Here is a 17423-nt window from a genome sequence, read left to right on the forward strand (position 1 = left end):
ATGGCCTAATCATCTCCCGAAGACCCTGCCTCCTAATACCATTACCTTTTGGGGTTAGGACTCAACATGTGAATTTTAGGGGGCACATTTAGACCATGCCACATGTTTTAATTTCTCTTGAGTAAATACTTACAAGTGGAATTGCAGTGTCATAGGCTACATGTAGGTTTAACTTCATAAGAAATTGTAAGAGTTTGTTTGAACAATGTTTTTGATCTGAGAATAAGTCAGAACATTGGATTGGGAGCTCAGAGATCAGGCAATGACCTTGGACAAATCACCCTTCCTCTTTGGATCTCAATTTCCACTATAAAATGGGCATATGTGCATATTCAGTAGCCCAGCAGTGTCCAACTCTTTGTGACCCCGTGGACTGTAGCCCACCAGGTTCCTCTATCCATGGGGTTTTCTAGGCAAGAATACTGGAGTGGGTTGCCATTTCCTACTCCAGTGGATCTTCCCAACTCAGGGATTGAACCTGCGTCTCCTGTGTCTCCTCCATTGGCAGGTGGATTCTTTACCACTATGCCACCTCGGAAGTGACAGGGTGGATTAAGTGCTCTTAAACCTCTTTCAGCCTGAAGAGTCTTTATATCTTAGAGATTGTGGAAATTGAAAGCCTGACACATGTCTGATTCAGGTATTAAAAGAACTGGTCCTCAAGGCCACTCACCAGCAACTTCTGGTGCCCAAGAAGGTACAAGCAGCCCTCCATATCAGGGCTATGTGAATGTAATCACAGTGTTAATGACAGTGGTGATTTGAAGAGGCCTTTGCCCCCAAAAGCTCACAGTTCTTTCACATGAAACAATGACTTTGACTTGACTTTGGAGAATATCAGATGAAGCTCTCACAAGGAGTGGAAATGGGAAACAAGTGGGTATTGACTCAGGATGAATGGAAACAAGAGATTAAACTAATATTTGTGATGATTGCTGGCTGGCTAGAAGAGCAAATGGGCTTTGTGGCCGCCCTCCATTAAAAATAAGGCCTTATGGTTGGATCCATGTCCTAAGTCTGTAATTAAAAAAATCTCAGTTTCCTTCTCCACTTTTTTCAAACACAACCCTGAACCATCTGCTCTCACCCATCAGCAATTACAGTCTCAGCAAAGGTCAATTCCTTATTCGACCTACCTGTCAGAGCCAAATTAAAGCTGGAAGGTCAACCAGGAGGTCCTCCTTCAATCATAGAATCACTTGGAAGACAGAGATTTCAGGATTTTGCATTTTGTAACATCACAGTGATTCTTTCTTTGAGTGAATGAAAGTTGCTCAGTTGTGTCCAACTCTTCGAAACCGCATGGATTGTAGTCTACCAGGTTCTTCTGTCCACGGAATTCTCCAGGCAAGGATACGGGAGTGGGTTGCCATTCCCTTCTCCAGGGAATCTTCCCGACCTGGGGATTGAACCCAGGTCTCCTGCATTGGAGGCAGATTCTTTACCAACTGAGCCACCAGGGAAGCCTGAACTTAAAGAACCTAAGAAGTTCTTTTTTTAAAGGTAGCCAATTTAGAATTGATGGTTCTTCAACTAAGAATTTTATTCTGTGCTTTGGAGTTGATATTTTTGTGTATGTCTATGTGGGTTTATATTTATGGGGATGTTCATATGTGTTTGTGTATATGTGATTTCATTTTTATACCTGTTCTATAATACTTTTTTAATTGGAGTATAGTTGTTTTACAATGTTGTGTTAGTTTCTGCTGTACAACAAAGTCAATCAGCTATATGTTTACATATATATAATACTTTAAGTTAGCCTAAAACATTAGGCTAAACCCCAGGCCACTAATGATTACCTCTTTGTTATTCAATGTAATGAGAGTGATGCTCTTCTTTTCTTGCCTCCTGGTAGGATTTTCCAAACTTGGAAAAAATGTATTGAAGAGTTTGGTGAAGACCCTTAAAAAAATCCCAAGGATCAGTTATACTTGACTGTGGGTTAGGTCTTTCGTCTTGGTCAGACAGAAGATCTTTCTTAGTCTATGTTTTATTACTTTGTCTTAGCATTTTTGGTGTCTCAACAAGGACAAACGAATCATCATTTGGAAAGGTGTGTGTGTGTGTTAGTATTTATTTATAATGACTCATAGGAAATGGCAACTCACTCCAGTATTCTTGCCTGGGAAATCCCAAAGACAGAGGAGTTTGGCAGGCTACAGTCCATGGGGTCACAAAAGAGTCAGACACGACTGAGTGAGTAAACAACAACAAATACTGTTCATGTGAATGAAGGCTGAAGATCGTACTGGGAGATCTTTCATGAGTTGGCGGTGACTATGACCACTAGAAAGCATGTGTAGAAGAAGAAAACTCTTTCTGGGAAGCCAGTTTTGTGGCTCACTTATTTTTACACTTATAAGCATTGCCTGGGTAATCAAGTCCATTTGCTTCACTGTACTTTAATCCCAGGGTAGAAAATAAAACCAAGCAGGAACCTGCAGACCTGGGTTTCCGACCCAGCTCTTCCACCAACAATCTGGGCGACCTTGACGAGGTCGTGCCTTCTCTAGGCCTCGGTTTCTTACTATAAGGTCTTTTCCCTATTAGCTTCTGTACTCTTACATCTTTGCATCTTGCTATCTTCAGCACCCAGAGCAGTGCCAGGCGTATATACGACACTCCAAATATATTTCTTTTCTTTCTTTGTTTTTAAAAAACATTTGTTTGTTTGGCTGTGCCGGGTCTTAGTTGTGGCATGTGGGATCTGTTAATAGTTTCCTCACCAAGGATTGAACCCGGGCCCCCTGCACTGGGAGTGTGGAGTCTTAGACACTGGACCCCCAGGGAAGTCCCTCAAAATATATTTCTTGAGCCAGTGAATATATTATGAAGTCAAGTTGGAAGATCTCTGAGGTCCCCAAATACTTGAATATTCAGTGATCCTAGCGTAGTGTTCTTCCTCTTTCTCTCGTACCCTCCCTCCTTCTTACTGTCTATTGAACTAATTAATCTGACATTCTCATGTTTCCAATGTAAGCATATATAAAGTCTCCCAGTCATCCAGATATTCTCCCTGAAGGCAATCAATTTTGCCAGTTTCTTGTGTTTCCAAGAGATTTTAAAATTGTACATCTAAGCAAATACGTATCTATATGCTTCTCTTATCCCCTGATATTTTACACTAATTTTAGCATACTATACATTGTTTTGTATACTTTGCTTTTTTAACCTAACAAAATTAGCTTTGAGATCAATACCTATCAATATACAAGAGCTTTCTTTTTTATTTTTAGTGGCTGTGTACTATTATTCCATTAAGTAGATAAACTAATATATTTAACCAATACTTTATGGATAGGGATTTAAGTTGCTTCTAATCTTTACCCATTGCAAATAGTGCTGCAATAAATAACTCTGAACATAGATCATTTGCCCTCATGTAAGTCTATCTGTAGCATAAATTCTTAGGAAAAAGTGATTGGGTCAAAGGGTATGTGCAGTATAATTTTAAATAGATTTTAAGAGCAGTTTTGGGTTCACAGCAAAATTGAGCTGAAAGTACAGAGTTGCCATATAGCTTCCTCCTCCATGCACAGCCTCTGTCACTGTCAACATGCTGCACCAGAATGGTACGTTTGTTAGAATCAATGAACCTACGTTGATACCTCATTATTGTCCATAGTTCACATTAGGGCTCACTCTTGGCATTGCACATTCTATGAGTTTTGACAAATATATAGCAATGACATGTATCTATAACCAGACTATCATACATAATAATTTCACTGCCTTGAAAATTATCTATGTCCTTCTGTTTATCTCCTTTTCCTCTCTAACCTCGGACAATCACTGATCTTTTTACTGTTTTCATTGTTTTGCTTTTTCCAGAATGTCATAAAGGTGGAATTACACAGTATATGGCCTCTTCAGATTGACTTCTTTTTATAAGTTTTATTTATTTACGTATTTATTTTGTTTTCACTAGGTCTTTGTTGCTGCTTGTGGGCTGTCTTTAGTTGGGCAAGCCAGGGCTACTCTTCGCTGGGGTTTGCAAGCTTCTCATTGTGGCGCTACTCTTGTTGCAGAGCACAGGCTCTAGGTGAGCGGCTTCAGTAGTTGTAGTACATGGGCCTAGTAGTTGTGGCTCATGGGCTCTAGAGTGTGAACTCAGGGCTTGTGGCACATGGGCTTAGTTGCTCCGAGGCATGTGGGATCTTCCCAGACCAGGGATTGAACCCATGTCACCTGCATTGTCAGGTGGATTCCTATCCTCTGTGTCACCAGGAAAGTCCTCAGACTGACTTCTTTCACTCATTAGTACACATTTAACATTCCTCTTCTTTTCTTGGTTGATAGAATATTTATTTTATCACTGAATGATATTCCATTGTTTGGCTGTAGGCCAGTTTGTCCATTCACTTACTAAAGTACATCTTGGTTTTTGCCAAGTGTTGGCAGTTATGCTGTAAACATCTGCATAAAACAGTTTTTATGCAGAAGTGTTTCAGCTCAATTGAGTAAATATCTGGGAGCACTATTGCTGGATTGTATGGTAGGACTGTTTGGTTTTGCAAGAAACTGCCAAACTGCCTTCCAAAGTGGCGACACCATTTTACATTCTCATCAGCAATGAATGAGAGCTTTTGTTGTTCCACATTGTCAGCATTTGGTGTCATCAGAGTTTTGGATTTTGGCCGTATCTATGGGTGTGTAGTGGCATCTCGTTGTTGTAATTTGCAACTCTCTAATGACATGTGACATTGAGCATCCTTCATGCTTATTTGCATGTCAGAAGATATCTGAATATTTGAACAGATGTCTATTGAGATCTTTTGCCCATTTTCAAATAAAGTTCTTCATTTTCTTATTGTTTTGAGCTCTTTGTATAGGTTAATAGTCCTTTATCTGATGTGTCTTTTACAAATATTCTTTCCCAGTCTGTGGCTTGTCTTCTCATTCTCTTGATATAATTTTGATAGACATTCTCAAATTACTCTGTTAAAATTGGCATCTATTTGTACTTTCGCCTGTAATGTGTGAGAGTAAACATTTTCTCTCATGACACAGTGTATTATCAATTTGTGATTTTTTCCAGTATGATAAGTAAAAAATAGTACTTACTGTAGTCTTGATTTCCATGTACTTTATTAGTGAGAGACTGGTTATCTTTTAGTATGTTTATGTGCCATTTGTATTTTATTTTATATGAATTATTTGTATTTTTTGTTCATTTTTCAGTTAGGATTGGCTCTTACAATTGCTGTGGCTGGTGAGACTATGAATAAACAAATTCTGTGGACTAGAGCAGAGCTCAGTATCCTCAAAAATGTCCTCTCTACACTCCTCATTTTCACATACTACTTTGACACTTAGATCCATTCACTGCCAGCATCATCTGTAGCTCAAGGTGCTGAATTTTCAGTGACTTTGTTTTTTGTTTTGACTGATGTTATGGTTTGTTCAATATTTGATACTGAGTATGATTTTTACCCACCTCGGATACTGTCTTCCTTCCCAGGATTATCACTCTGGGAAATCCCATTCTTCTTAGTCAGAAATACCTTCAGGTTTCATACATAATCTTTTTATATGTCAACTGTGATAATGAAATAGCACAGAGAGTTACTCATCCTTATAAGTATTTCGAAATTCCCTTTAACTCAATACTACTGCTATTGCTGGGCTTCCCTGGTGGCTCAGCAATGCAGGAGACGCAGGAGACACGGGTTCAATTCCTGGGTTGGAAAGATCCCCTGGAGGAGGGCATGGCAACCCACTCCAATATTTTTGCTGGGAAAATGCCATGGACAGACAAGCCTGTCAGGCTACAGTCCACGGGGCTGCAAAGAGTCAGACAGGACTTAAGTGACTGCAGTCAGACAGGACACATGCGTGTACTGCCACTGTTACAATGGGGTCACTGTTACTTCACAGTATCTCTGATGTCAGGTGTATCATGCAGGCAGAAAGTGTGACAGCCAGGACAGGAAACAGATCTAACTCCATTTAGGGCTCTTTAGCTTATCTATCAGTCCCCCTATCACTCATTAATCCACCTACCCATCCACTCTTCATCCATCCACCATCCATCCAAGAGTAATAAGTGATTACTCTTATTTCAAAAAGGATCTAAAAATATCTACACATTCATGTCCATAGCAGCATTAGTCACAATGGCTAAAAGGTGAAAGCAACCCAAATGTCCATTAATAAGTGGATAAGCAAAATGTACTATATTTAAACAATTGAATTATTCAGCTTTAGAAAGGAAGGAAATTCTGACACATGCTGCAACCTGGAGGCTAAGTGAAATAAGCTAGTCGCAGAAGGCCCAATACTATATGATCCCACTTATATGAGATACCTAGAGTAGTCAAGGTCTTAGAGATGGAAAGTAGAATGCTGGTTGCCAGGGGCTGGGTGGGGGTAGGGGGGTGGGCAGTTAGTGTATAATAGGTACAGAGCTTTAGTTTTCAAGATGAAAGGAGTTCTGTGGGGGATAGTGGTGATGGTAGCACAACACCGTGAAAGTATTTAATACAACTGAACTTAAAAATGGTTAAGATGGTAGCTTTTATGTTCTGTGTCAGTTCAGTTCAGTTCAGTTGCTCAGTCGTGTCCGACTCTTTGCGACCCCATGAATCACAGCACGCAGGCCTCCCTGTCCATCACCAACTCCCGGAGTTCACTGAGACTCACGTCCATTGAGTCAGTGATGCCATCTAGCCATCTCATCCTCTGTCATCCCCTTCTCCTCCTGCCCCCAATCCCTCCCAGCATCAGAGTCTTTTCCAATGAGTCAACTCTTTGCATGAGGTGGCCAAAGTACTGGAGTTTCAGCTTTAGCATCATTCCTTCCAAAGAAATCCCAGGGCTGATCTCCTTCAGAATGGACTGGTTGGATCTCCTTGCAGTCCAAGGGACTCTCAAGAGTCTTCTCCAACACCACATTTCAAAAGCATCAATTCTTCAGTGCTCAGCCTTTTTCACAGTCCAACTCTCACATCCATACATGACCACAGGAAAAACCATAGCCTTGACTAGACAGACCTTTGTTGACAAAGTAATGTCTCTGCTTTAAAACACATCTATAGTAAGATTTATGTATTCAACAGATATTTACTGTGTTCTGTAAATTCCAGGCCATGTGTGCTAGGCACAGGAGATAAACCCTGAGTAAGAAATATGGTCTCTGCTCTCACAGAGGGGAAGAGAGCCAAAAAAAAAAAAAAAAAAGTAAGCAAGGAAATAAGCAAGATATTTATATTTTGTTATGAGTACTGTGAAATTCTCGAACTGGGGCAGGAGTGGGGCTGTTTTAGTTAAGGCGGTCAGAGAAGATGGTAGCTGTTGTTTTTTTTTTGAGTCACTGATCTTGCTGAGAATCTGATGAACGCTATGGGCCCTCTCTCCAAGAAAACATTAATCTGATCACAATTGTGTGTACAATTTTAGCAAGTCCATAGATGTTAAAAACCCACCTCTGAGGGGTCCAAGGTCAAAAACACCTGCTTCTCTGGTTCCCCAGTGTTCTATGGGATAAATTATAAATTCCAGGATGCTTAGTATGCCACACAAGGTCCCTTGTGGTTCAGTTCCTGCCCATCTCTCTGGCCTTCTCTCTGGCCAGATAAGTAGACCACAAGCACTTACCGTTCCCTGAATATGCACACTGTGTTCTCTCACATCTCAAAATCGTTCCCCAGCTGTGGCACCGTAGGAACTCTTCCCTGAACACTCAGTGTAAATATCCCCTCTAATCGATGATTTCTTTTCTTTTTTTTTTTTTTGAAGATTTTAAATTTTATTTTATTTTTAAATTTTACATAATCCGCCACAGGTATACATGTGTTCCCCATCCTGAACCCTCCTCCCTCCTCCCTTCCCATTCCATCCCTCTGGGTCGTCCCAGTGCACCAGCCCCAAGCATCCAGTATCGTGCATCGAACCTGGACTGGCAACTCATTTCATACATGATATTTTACATGTTTCAATGCCATTCTCCCAAATCTTCCCACCCTCTCCCTCTCCCACAGAGTCCATAAGACTGTTCTATACATCAGTGTCTCTTTTGCTGTCTCGTACACAGGGTTATTGTTACCATCTTTCTAAATTCCATATATATGCGTTAGTATACTGTATTGGTGTTTTTCTTTCTGGCTTACTTCACTCTGTATAATAGGCTCCAGTTTCATCCACCTCATTAGAACTGATTCAAATGTATTCTTTTTAATGGCTGAATAATACTCCATTGTGTATATGTACTACAGCTTTCTTATCCATTCATCTGCTGATGGACATCTAGGTTGCTTCCATGTCCTGGCTATTATAAACAGTGCTGCGATGAACATTGGGGTACACATGTCTCTTTCCCTTCTGGTTTCCTCAGTGTGTATGCCCAGCAGTGGGATTGCTGGATCATAAGGCAGGTCTATTTCCAGTTTTTTAAGGAATCTCCACACTGTTCTCCATAGTGGCTGTACTAGTTTGCATTCCCACCAACAGTGTAAGAGGGTTCCCTTTTCTCCACACCCTCTCCAGCATTTATTACTTGTAGACTTTTGGATCGCAGCCATTCTGACTGGTGTGAAATGGTATCTCATAGTGGTTTTGATTTGCATTTCTCTGATAATGAGTGATGTTGAGCATCTTTTCATGTGTTTGTTAGCCATCTGGATGTCTTCTTTGGAGAAATGTCTATTTAGTTCTTTGCCCCATTTTTTGATTGGGTCATTTATTTTCTGGAGTTGAGCTGTAGGAGTTGCTTGTATATTCTCGAGATTAGTTGTTTGTCAGTTGCTTCATTTGCTATTATCTTCTCCCATTCTGAAGGCTGTCTTTTCACCTTGCTAATAGTTTCCTTTGATGTGCAGAAGCTTTTAAGGTTAATTAGGTCCCATTTGTTTATTTTTGCTTTTATTTCCAATATTCTGGGAGGTGGGTCATAGAGGATCCTGCTGTGATGTATGTCAGAGAGTGTTTTGCCTATGTTCTCCTCTAGGAGTTTTATAGTTTCTGGTCTTACGTTTAGATCTTTAATCCATTTTGAGTTTATTTTTGTGTATGGTGTTAGAAAGTGTTCTAGTTTCATTCTTTTACAAGTGGTTGACCAGAGTTCCCAGCACCACTTGTTGAAGAGATTGTCTTTAATCCATTGTATATTCTTGCCTCCTTTGTCAAAGATAAGGTGTCCATATGTGCGTGGATTTATCTCTGGGCTTTCTATTTTGTTCCATTGATCTATATTTCTGTCTTTGTGCCAGTACCATACTGTCTTGATAACTGTGGCTTTGTAGTAGAGCCTGAAGTCAGGTAGGTTGATTCCTCCAGTTCCATTCTTCTTTCTCAAGATCGCTTTGGCTATTCGAGGTTTTTTGTCTTTCCATACAAATTGTGTAATTATTTGTTCTAGCTCTGTGAAGAATGCTGTTGGTAGCTTGATAGGGATTGCATTGAATCTATAGATTGCTTTGGGTAGTATACTCATTTTCACTATATTGATTCTTCCAATCCATGAACATGGTATATTTCTCCATCTGTTAATGTCCTCTTTGATTTCTTTCACCAGTTTTTTATAGTTTTCTATATATAGGTCTTTAGATTCTTTAGGTAGATATATTCCTAAGTATTTTATTCTTTCCGTTGCAATGGTGAATGGAATTGTTTCCTTAATTTCTCTTTCTGTTTTCTCATTATTAGTGTATAGGAATGCAAGGGATTTCTGTGTGTTGATTTTATATCCTGCAACTTTGCTATAGTCATTGATTAGTTCTAGTAATTTTCTGGTGGAGTCTTTAGGGTTTTCTATGTAGAGGATCATGTCATCTGCAAACAGGGAGAGCTTTACTTCTTCTTTTCCAATTTGGATTCCTTTTATTTCTTTTTCTGTTCTGATTGCTGTGGCCAAAACTTCCAAAACTATGTTGAATAGTAATGGTGAAAGTGGGCACCCTTGTCTTGTTCCTGACTTTAGAGGAAATGCTTTCAATTTTTCACCATTGAGGATAATGTTTGCTGTGGGTTTGTCATATATAGCTTTTATTATGTTGAGGTATGTTCCTTCTATTCCTGCTTAATCGATGATTTCTTTTGTCCCCTCTGTATCCTTTCAGTTCAGTTCAGTTCAGTTGCTCAATTGTGTCTGACTCTTTGCGACCCCATGAATTGCAGCACACCAGGCCTCCCTGTCCATCACCAACTCCCGGAGTTCACTCAAACTCAGGTCCATCAAGTCAGTGATGCCATCAGCCATCTCATCCTCTGTCGTCCACTTCTCCTCCTGCCCCCAATCCCTCCTAGCATCAGAGTCTTTTCCAATGAGTCAACTCTTCACATGAGGTGGCCCAAGTACTGGAGTTTCAGCTTTAGCATCATTCCTTCCAAAGAATACCCAGGGCTGATCTCCTTTAGGATGTACTGGTTGGATCTCCTTGCAGTCCAAGGGACTCTCAAGAGTCTTCTCCAACACCACAGTTCAAAAGCATCAATTCTTTGGCGCTCAGCTTTCTTCACAGTCCAACTCTCACATCCATACATGACCACAGGAAAAACCATAGCCTTGACTAGACAGACCTTTGTTGGCAAAGTAATGTCTCTGCTTTTGAATATGCTATCTAGGTTGGTCATAACTTTCCTTCCAAGGAGTAAGTGTCTTTTAATTTCATGGTTGCAGTCACCATCTGCAGTGATTTTGGAGCCCCCCACAATAAAGTCTGACACTGTTTCCACGGTTTCCCCATCTATTTCCCATGAAGTGATGGGACCAGATGCCATGATCTTCATTTTCTGAATGTTGAGCTTTAAGCCAACTTTTTCATTCTCCTCTTTCCCCTTCATCAAGAGGCTTTTAAGTTCCTCTTTACTTTCTGCCATAAGAGTGGTGTCATCTGCATATCTGAGGTTATTGATATTTCTCCCCGCAATCTTGATTCCAGCTCGTGCTTCTTCCAGCCCCGCGTTTCTCATGATGTACTCTGCATATAGGTTAAATAAGCAGGGTGACAATATACAGCCTTGACGTACTCCTTTTCCTATTTGGAACCAGTTGGTTGTTCCATGTCCAGTTCTAACTGTTGCTTCCTGACCTGCATACAAATTTCTCAAGAGGCAGGTCAGGTGGTCTGGTATTCCCATCTCTTTCAGAATTTTCCACAGTTTATTGTGATCCACACAGTCAAAGGCTTTGGCATAGTCAATAAATGTATCCTTTAGTGGAACAAAATTAAGCCTGATTTACCTTACCAAGCTTGCCTCATCATCTATCATGTTATAAATTTTTGTGTTCATTATTTTAATTCATTCATTTGTCCAGCTAATATTTATTGAGCATTTACTATATCTCAGCCCCAGTCCTAGGCACAGGAATGTCCAGGAAATACTGGGGCTACCACATCAAACTCATAGTCTAGAGGGAACCCTAGATATATAGTTATACAACTAAAAGTCAATTGAAAATTGAGACAAGGACAGGAAGGGCAAGACTAGGAACTGAGAACAGGGTTCTCAGAGAGCTTTTAGGCTAGGGGTAGGGTGCAGGTCAAGAAGATTCTTGGAAGAAATTTAAGCTGAGATAAAGAATTGAGAGTTAGCCAGGTGAAGAGCAGGGGAGAAGGCATCCTTGCATAGGGAACAGCACATGCATATCAGATGTAAACTTTCCTTGATGGACTGGGAGGGCCCCAAGGCAGAATCTGTGTCTTTTTTTCTTTTTTGGCTAGTATTTTCTTCCCTGCTCACTTTGTTGAGATGTAACTGACAAAACTGTATATGTTTAAGGTGTATAATGTGATGATTTGATATGTGGATACATTATAAATGATTACCACAATCAAATTAATTAACATATTCATCATTTCACACAGTTATCATTTAATACCCCCCAAATGGAAGAAATGCAAACAATATTTGAGGAGTCAATCGGTACATGAAAAGGTGCTCAAGATCACTAATCATCAGGAAAATGCAAATGAAAACCACATCTCATACGCCTTAGAATGACTATCATCAAAAAGACAAGAGATAACAACAACAGGCAAGGATGTGGAGTTGGTAGGAATGTAAATTGGTGCAACCATCATGGAAAAACAATATGAAAGATATTCAAAAAATCAAAAATAGAATACTATGTGATTCAGCAATCCCATTTCTGGGTATTCATTTTAAGGACATGAAATCCATACCTCAAAGAGATATCTACACTCTTGTGTTCACTGCAAAGATTGTATCCTATTCAAGTTTGTAACCCCCGGTACCTGCCGTATGATGGATCGCCTGAATGAATGAATCCATGAATGAAGGCTCTCAATGTATGATGATCAGGACCAGCCATTAGACGGCAAAGAGAATTCTTCTTCTTCTTCTTCTTTTTTTTTTTTTGTATTTTATTTGTATTTTTGGAGAACGTTTACAGTTTCAGAAGAAACACTGATTTTTTTCCAAACAATAAAAAAGTTAAAAACCAAAAGAATGTATTATCTTGGAAGAATAGAAGTCTCTTCAGCAAGTAATGAGCCAATTCATATTGGAGGAACTAGTGAAGCAAGTTACATACAGGAAGTTCTGATTTATCCAGTTTCAGGAATAACACAAATCTCTTCTTGTCTAGCTGTGTAAGGCTCCAAATGGGCCATCTCAGCTTAAAACTGGTAACACATTCATAAACAAAGCTTCTAGGGTCCCATCTAGTGTGAACGCAGGGTTGGTTCACTCTCTGGGAGGCTGCATCTGTTTACAGAATTCATCAAACTGCTGCTGCTCCAGTTCTGTCATGACTCTGTTGAGAGCATAGATCTCTGCTCTCTGTCTCTGCTTCAGCTCCTGCTGGGCTGATTTCTTCTTGGCCTTCTCGATTCTGCTGACAGGCTCTTTAACTTTGGGCTTTTCTTTACGTGCAGGTGGATCCATGACTTGATTTCTGTATACTTCTTAGTCAGCTCTAACCTCCTGGCCTAGCTTCTGAGCCTGCCAAGAGAATTCTTTTGATGGAGAAATAAATTCACCTTTTCATTTTGCTCAAATGACTTGTTGGACAAATGAATGAAACTCTTGAAACTTTTAGGATCAGCCAACAGGTTGGGGAGAAATAATCTGCATGGGGAATTAAATTTTTATGATCTCCAGAACTGGTACCTTGTGCATGGGTTTTTTAAAAGATTGGAGTGAAATTTACATAATATAAAATTAACCATTTTACAGTGAAAAATTCAGTGGCATTGAATGCATGCAGCTGCCACCTTCCACTGTAGAGGTGATTCTCAGATGACATAGGATGCTTGCCCAAGGTCACCCAGCATGAAAGAGGCCTAGCCAGGGCTCTGATGCTGGGATGGAGACCACAAGGGGTCAACACCCTGTTGACTTTAGCTTTTGAGTGAGAGTCAGGAGCACTTTGTCCCTTTCAGCTTTCCATTCTGCCCCTACTCCCCCTGGGCCCAGACAGTAGTTCAGGAGAGAGGGGTGGACAGCTGAGGCCAACTCATTTGTTCCCTCTCCTAACTCTTCTATTCATCTTCACCTCTTCTTTTGGAAGCTTTTTGACATTTACCCCTGGGTCTAGACTTACCCCCTCCAGCAGCTCCCTCCTCCCCTCCCCGCCCTTCCTCCTGTTACCAAACTGAACTTGGGTCTGCTTGCCCAGCTCAGCAACAGACTCTTCAGGTTGTGGTGAAGCAAAGTGCAGCAGCAATTTGCAGGGCACCAGGCAAGGAGAATGGGGGCTATTGCTGGGAGACCTGGACTGCTCAGTGCCTTTCAGGCAAGGGAGCATTGAGGAGAGGCAATATTGAGGGGAAGCTTGTAGGGTGCTCCCATGAGGGATCAGCTCATGGACATTAGTCTGATTGGTTGGTGGTGAGTTAACAGGGTGATGCTTCAGGAATCTTCATTATCAACCTTCTGGTTCCAGCCAGTCTGGGGTCCACGTGCTTGTGGTCAGCATGTAATCACCACTGGGAGGGGGCGCGGTGTCTTAGTTTCTGCAAAACAACTCAAAGGTATGAATCAGATTGTTATCTACCTCTCTTCAGGAGGAACTAGGGATCCTTTGACCATTGTTCTATTTGTTAAATGCTTATGTCTGCTCTTTGGAACTTGAAGTGAAAATGAAAGTGTTAGTTACTCAGTTGTGTCTGCCTCTTTGCGACCCCATGGACTGTCGCTCCTCCGTCCATGGAATTTTCCAGGCAAGAATACTGAAGTGGGATGTCATTCCCTTCTCCAAGGGATTTTCCCAACTCAGGGATCAAACCCGGGTTTCCTGCATTGCAGGCAGACTCCTTACTGTCTGGGCTACTAGGGAAGTCCACTGGAACTTGATGAAGACCAAACAAGAAGCAGGAGACATGGTGGGACTCAGGAAAGCCCTGCAGGGTCCTGCTTGGTTTCAGTCCCCTCTTTTCTTTGTTGTTGTTGTTGTTCAGTCGCTAAGTTGTATATAACTCTTTGTGGCCCCATGGACTGCAGCACGCCAGGCTTCCCTGTCCCTCACTATCTCCCAAAGTTTGCTTAGATTCATGTCCATTGAGTCAGTGATGCTATCTAACCATCTCATCCTCTGTCTCCCCCTTCTCCTTTTGACCTCAATCTTGCCCAGCATCAGGGTCTTTTACAATGAGTTGGCTCTTCGCATCAGGTGGCCAAAGATTGGAGCTTCAGTTTCAGCATCAGTATCAGTCCTTCCAGTGAATAGTCAGGGTTGATTTCCTTTAGGATTGACTGGTTTGATCTCCTTGCTATCCAAGGGACTCTCAAGAGTCTTCACTAGCACCACAATTTGAAAGTATCAATTCTTCAGCACTCAGCCTTCTTTATGATCCAGCTCTCACATCCATACATGACTACTGGAAAAACACAGCTTTGATTATATGGACCTTTGTCAGCAAAGTGATGTCTCTGATTTTTAATATGTTGTCTAGATTTGTCAAAGATTTCTTTCCAATGAACAAACATCTTTTAATTTCATGGCTGCAGTCTCTGTCGCAGTGATTTTGGAGCCCAAGAAAATAAAATCTGTCACTGCTTCCATTTTTTACCCTTTCTATTAATGTTTGCCATGAAGTGATAGGACCAGATGCCATGATCTTAGATTTTTTAATACTGAGTTTTAAGCTAGCTTTTCTTCAATATTCCTCAATCCTTAGGGGAGCAGGGACTGGACAAGAAAGAGAATAAAGTTTCGAATAGAAAAGTGAATCATAAATTCAGCAGGGAACATAAGTTTTAGGGGGATTCAGTCTCGGCCCATCAATGCTTTCCACATTCAGACTTCTTTACCATCATTGATTGCAGTGGTTCAAATAATGGCCACCCAGAGGTAACAGGTCTTAACCTTGGAACCTGTCAATGCTACCTTATTTGGAAGAAGGGTTTTAACAGTTGTGATTAAGTTAAGGAGCTTGAGATAAAGATACATTATCTTAGATAATTCTGGTGGGCCCTAAATGCCATCACAAATGTTTTTGTAAAGGAGAGAGAGAGGGAGATTTGGCAGACAAGCACAGAGCAGAAGGCAATATGAAGTTGGAGGCAGACAGTATCATTCTGCTTACAGGAGGCCCCCAGAGTAGTCAAGTTCGTAGAGACAGAAAGTACAATGGTGGTCTCCAGGGGCTGGGGAAGAGGGAATGGGGAGTTACTGTTTAGTGGGTACAGTGTTTCATTCTGAGAAAATGAAAAGGTTCTGAAGATAGATGGTGGTGATGGTTGAACAACAAGGTGAATGTACTGAATGCCACTAACTATACACTTTAAAATAGTTAAAATGGTAAATTTTATGCTATGTGTATTTAACCACTCACACACCCAAAGAGACAGGGGAAGAGATTAGAGTGACGTTGCCACAAGCAAGGAATGCTGGCAGCCATGGGAAGCTGGAAGAGGCAAGGAAGGACTCGCCCCTCAAACCTCAATAGTGTGGCCCTGTGGACACCTTGATTTCAGGTCAGTAAAACTGATTTTGAACTTCTGCCTTCCAGAACAGTGAGAGAATAGATTTGTTTTTTAAAACAATTTAATTTTATTTTATTTGGCTGAGCTGGGTCTTGACTGCTGCACGTGGGCTCTCTCTAGCTGCGTTCATTGAGTGGGGACCACTCTTCGGTTGTTTGGCGTGGGCTTCTCTTGTTGTGGCTCACGGGCTCTAGGGCACAGTCTCTGTAGTCGTGGTGCACAGGCTTAGTTGCCCTGCGGCATGTGCAATCTTCCCAGACCACGGATCGGACCTGTGTCCCCTGCATTGGTAGGTGGACTCTCAAGCACTGGACCACCAGGGAAGTCCAATTTCTGTTTTGTGGTAATTTACCACTGAGTTTGTGGTAATTTCAGATGGAGGAATCTAATACTTACACTAATCAACAACCTGATTCTCACACCTGTGCTTATAACCAGGAAACAGTAAAGGAGAGAAAAGTCATGGTAGCCGCCTCAGCCCCTCACTTTCACCCTTTCATTGTCAACAGGCCTCTTCACATCTCATTTGCACCTCATAGGTACATAAGACAGTCTTTGTCTGACTGTCCTTTGTCTCTCTTCAAATGGGAGTCACAGATGCCTGTGAGCTGTCCATGGTCTGCTGCTGGTGATGGCTGAGCTGAGATTCAGGGTAGACACATGGGTCCCCTCCCCAGACAATCTCCCAAACTCACGGCCTCCCCACCTAGGCTGTCGACTTTACTGTGGGACAAGAGTTCGGGAGCCGACCATCCCACCATGCGGTCCTCACTGAGTAGCACAGTTTGGCCCTTGAGAGACAGAGGGGCCTGCTGGGGAGGACCTTCCTGGCTGGCAGGAGCAGGTTGGACTCTTGTGAGACCTGCATAGATGAGCAGTGAGGAGGGAGGCAGGAAGAGGAGATGGGACAATTCCCATTTAATAATGAGGGCTGCCCAGGTGGCTCAGTGGTAAAGAACCTGCCTTTTTTGCAGGGTTCTCGGGAGACTCTGGTTCGATCCCTGGGTTGGGAAGATCCCCCGGAGAAAGAAATGGCAACCCACTCCAGTATTCTTGCTTGGGAAATCCCATGGACAGAGAAACCTGGTGGGTTACAGTCCATGGGTTCACAAAAAGAGTCAGACATGACTTAGTGATGAAATAATGAAAACAACAACTCTCCAAATCTTGGGTCTCTCCTTGGCCATCTGTAGATACTAGCTTAGCAATCTGAGTCATTTGAATATTTTTCTCCAACAGTCAGGTTTAGCTGTGAACCTGCGAGTACCTGGCTTTTCAAACTTAAGACCCCAATCTGACCAGAGGTTGTGAACCTGTGTGGATTCAGGTGGGTTCTGCTTCATGCTGTCACATCTGTCTTTCTTCATCAGCCTCATCCTCCCCACGTCAGGTTGATTGGCCTGCTTTTTTTCTCTGAGGTTCTGGTAACAAAGTCCTTTTAAAAGACCAGACCCTGGTTTTTGTTGGCAACAGGGAGGGCAGGAGAGAGGTGAATAGGATCCTCACCAATGAGCAGTGACTCAGCAGTTCTG

At 41.6% G+C, this 17423-nt stretch overlaps 1 protein-coding gene and 1 non-coding gene across 2 annotated transcripts; both read right to left on the bottom strand.

Moving 5' to 3' along the window:
- Positions 1-1391: 1391 nt before the first annotated feature.
- Positions 1392-1463, bottom strand: TRNAW-CCA (transfer RNA tryptophan (anticodon CCA)). Its single transcript has one exon. It is a non-coding gene; the product is annotated as a tRNA-Trp (tRNA).
- Positions 1464-11817: 10354 nt separating this feature from the next.
- LOC129629854 (small vasohibin-binding protein-like) lies at positions 11818-12901 on the bottom strand. Its single transcript, XM_055550017.1, has one exon. It carries the CDS (start codon positions 12847-12849, stop codon positions 12649-12651), a length of 201 nt encoding a protein of 66 aa, XP_055405992.1. The 5' UTR covers positions 12850-12901; the 3' UTR covers positions 11818-12648.
- Positions 12902-17423: the final 4522 nt, after the last annotated feature.

Source organism: Bubalus kerabau, chromosome 16 (assembly GCF_029407905.1).
Source record: "Bubalus kerabau isolate K-KA32 ecotype Philippines breed swamp buffalo chromosome 16, PCC_UOA_SB_1v2, whole genome shotgun sequence".
Classification (NCBI taxonomy): Eukaryota; Metazoa; Chordata; class Mammalia; order Artiodactyla; family Bovidae; genus Bubalus; species Bubalus kerabau.

Excerpts from the sequence above, each read along its gene's own strand:
- LOC129629854 (XM_055550017.1), bottom strand. The coding sequence starts at position 12,849 with ATGGATCCACCTGCACGTAAAGAAAAGCCCAAAGTTAAAGAGCCTGTC.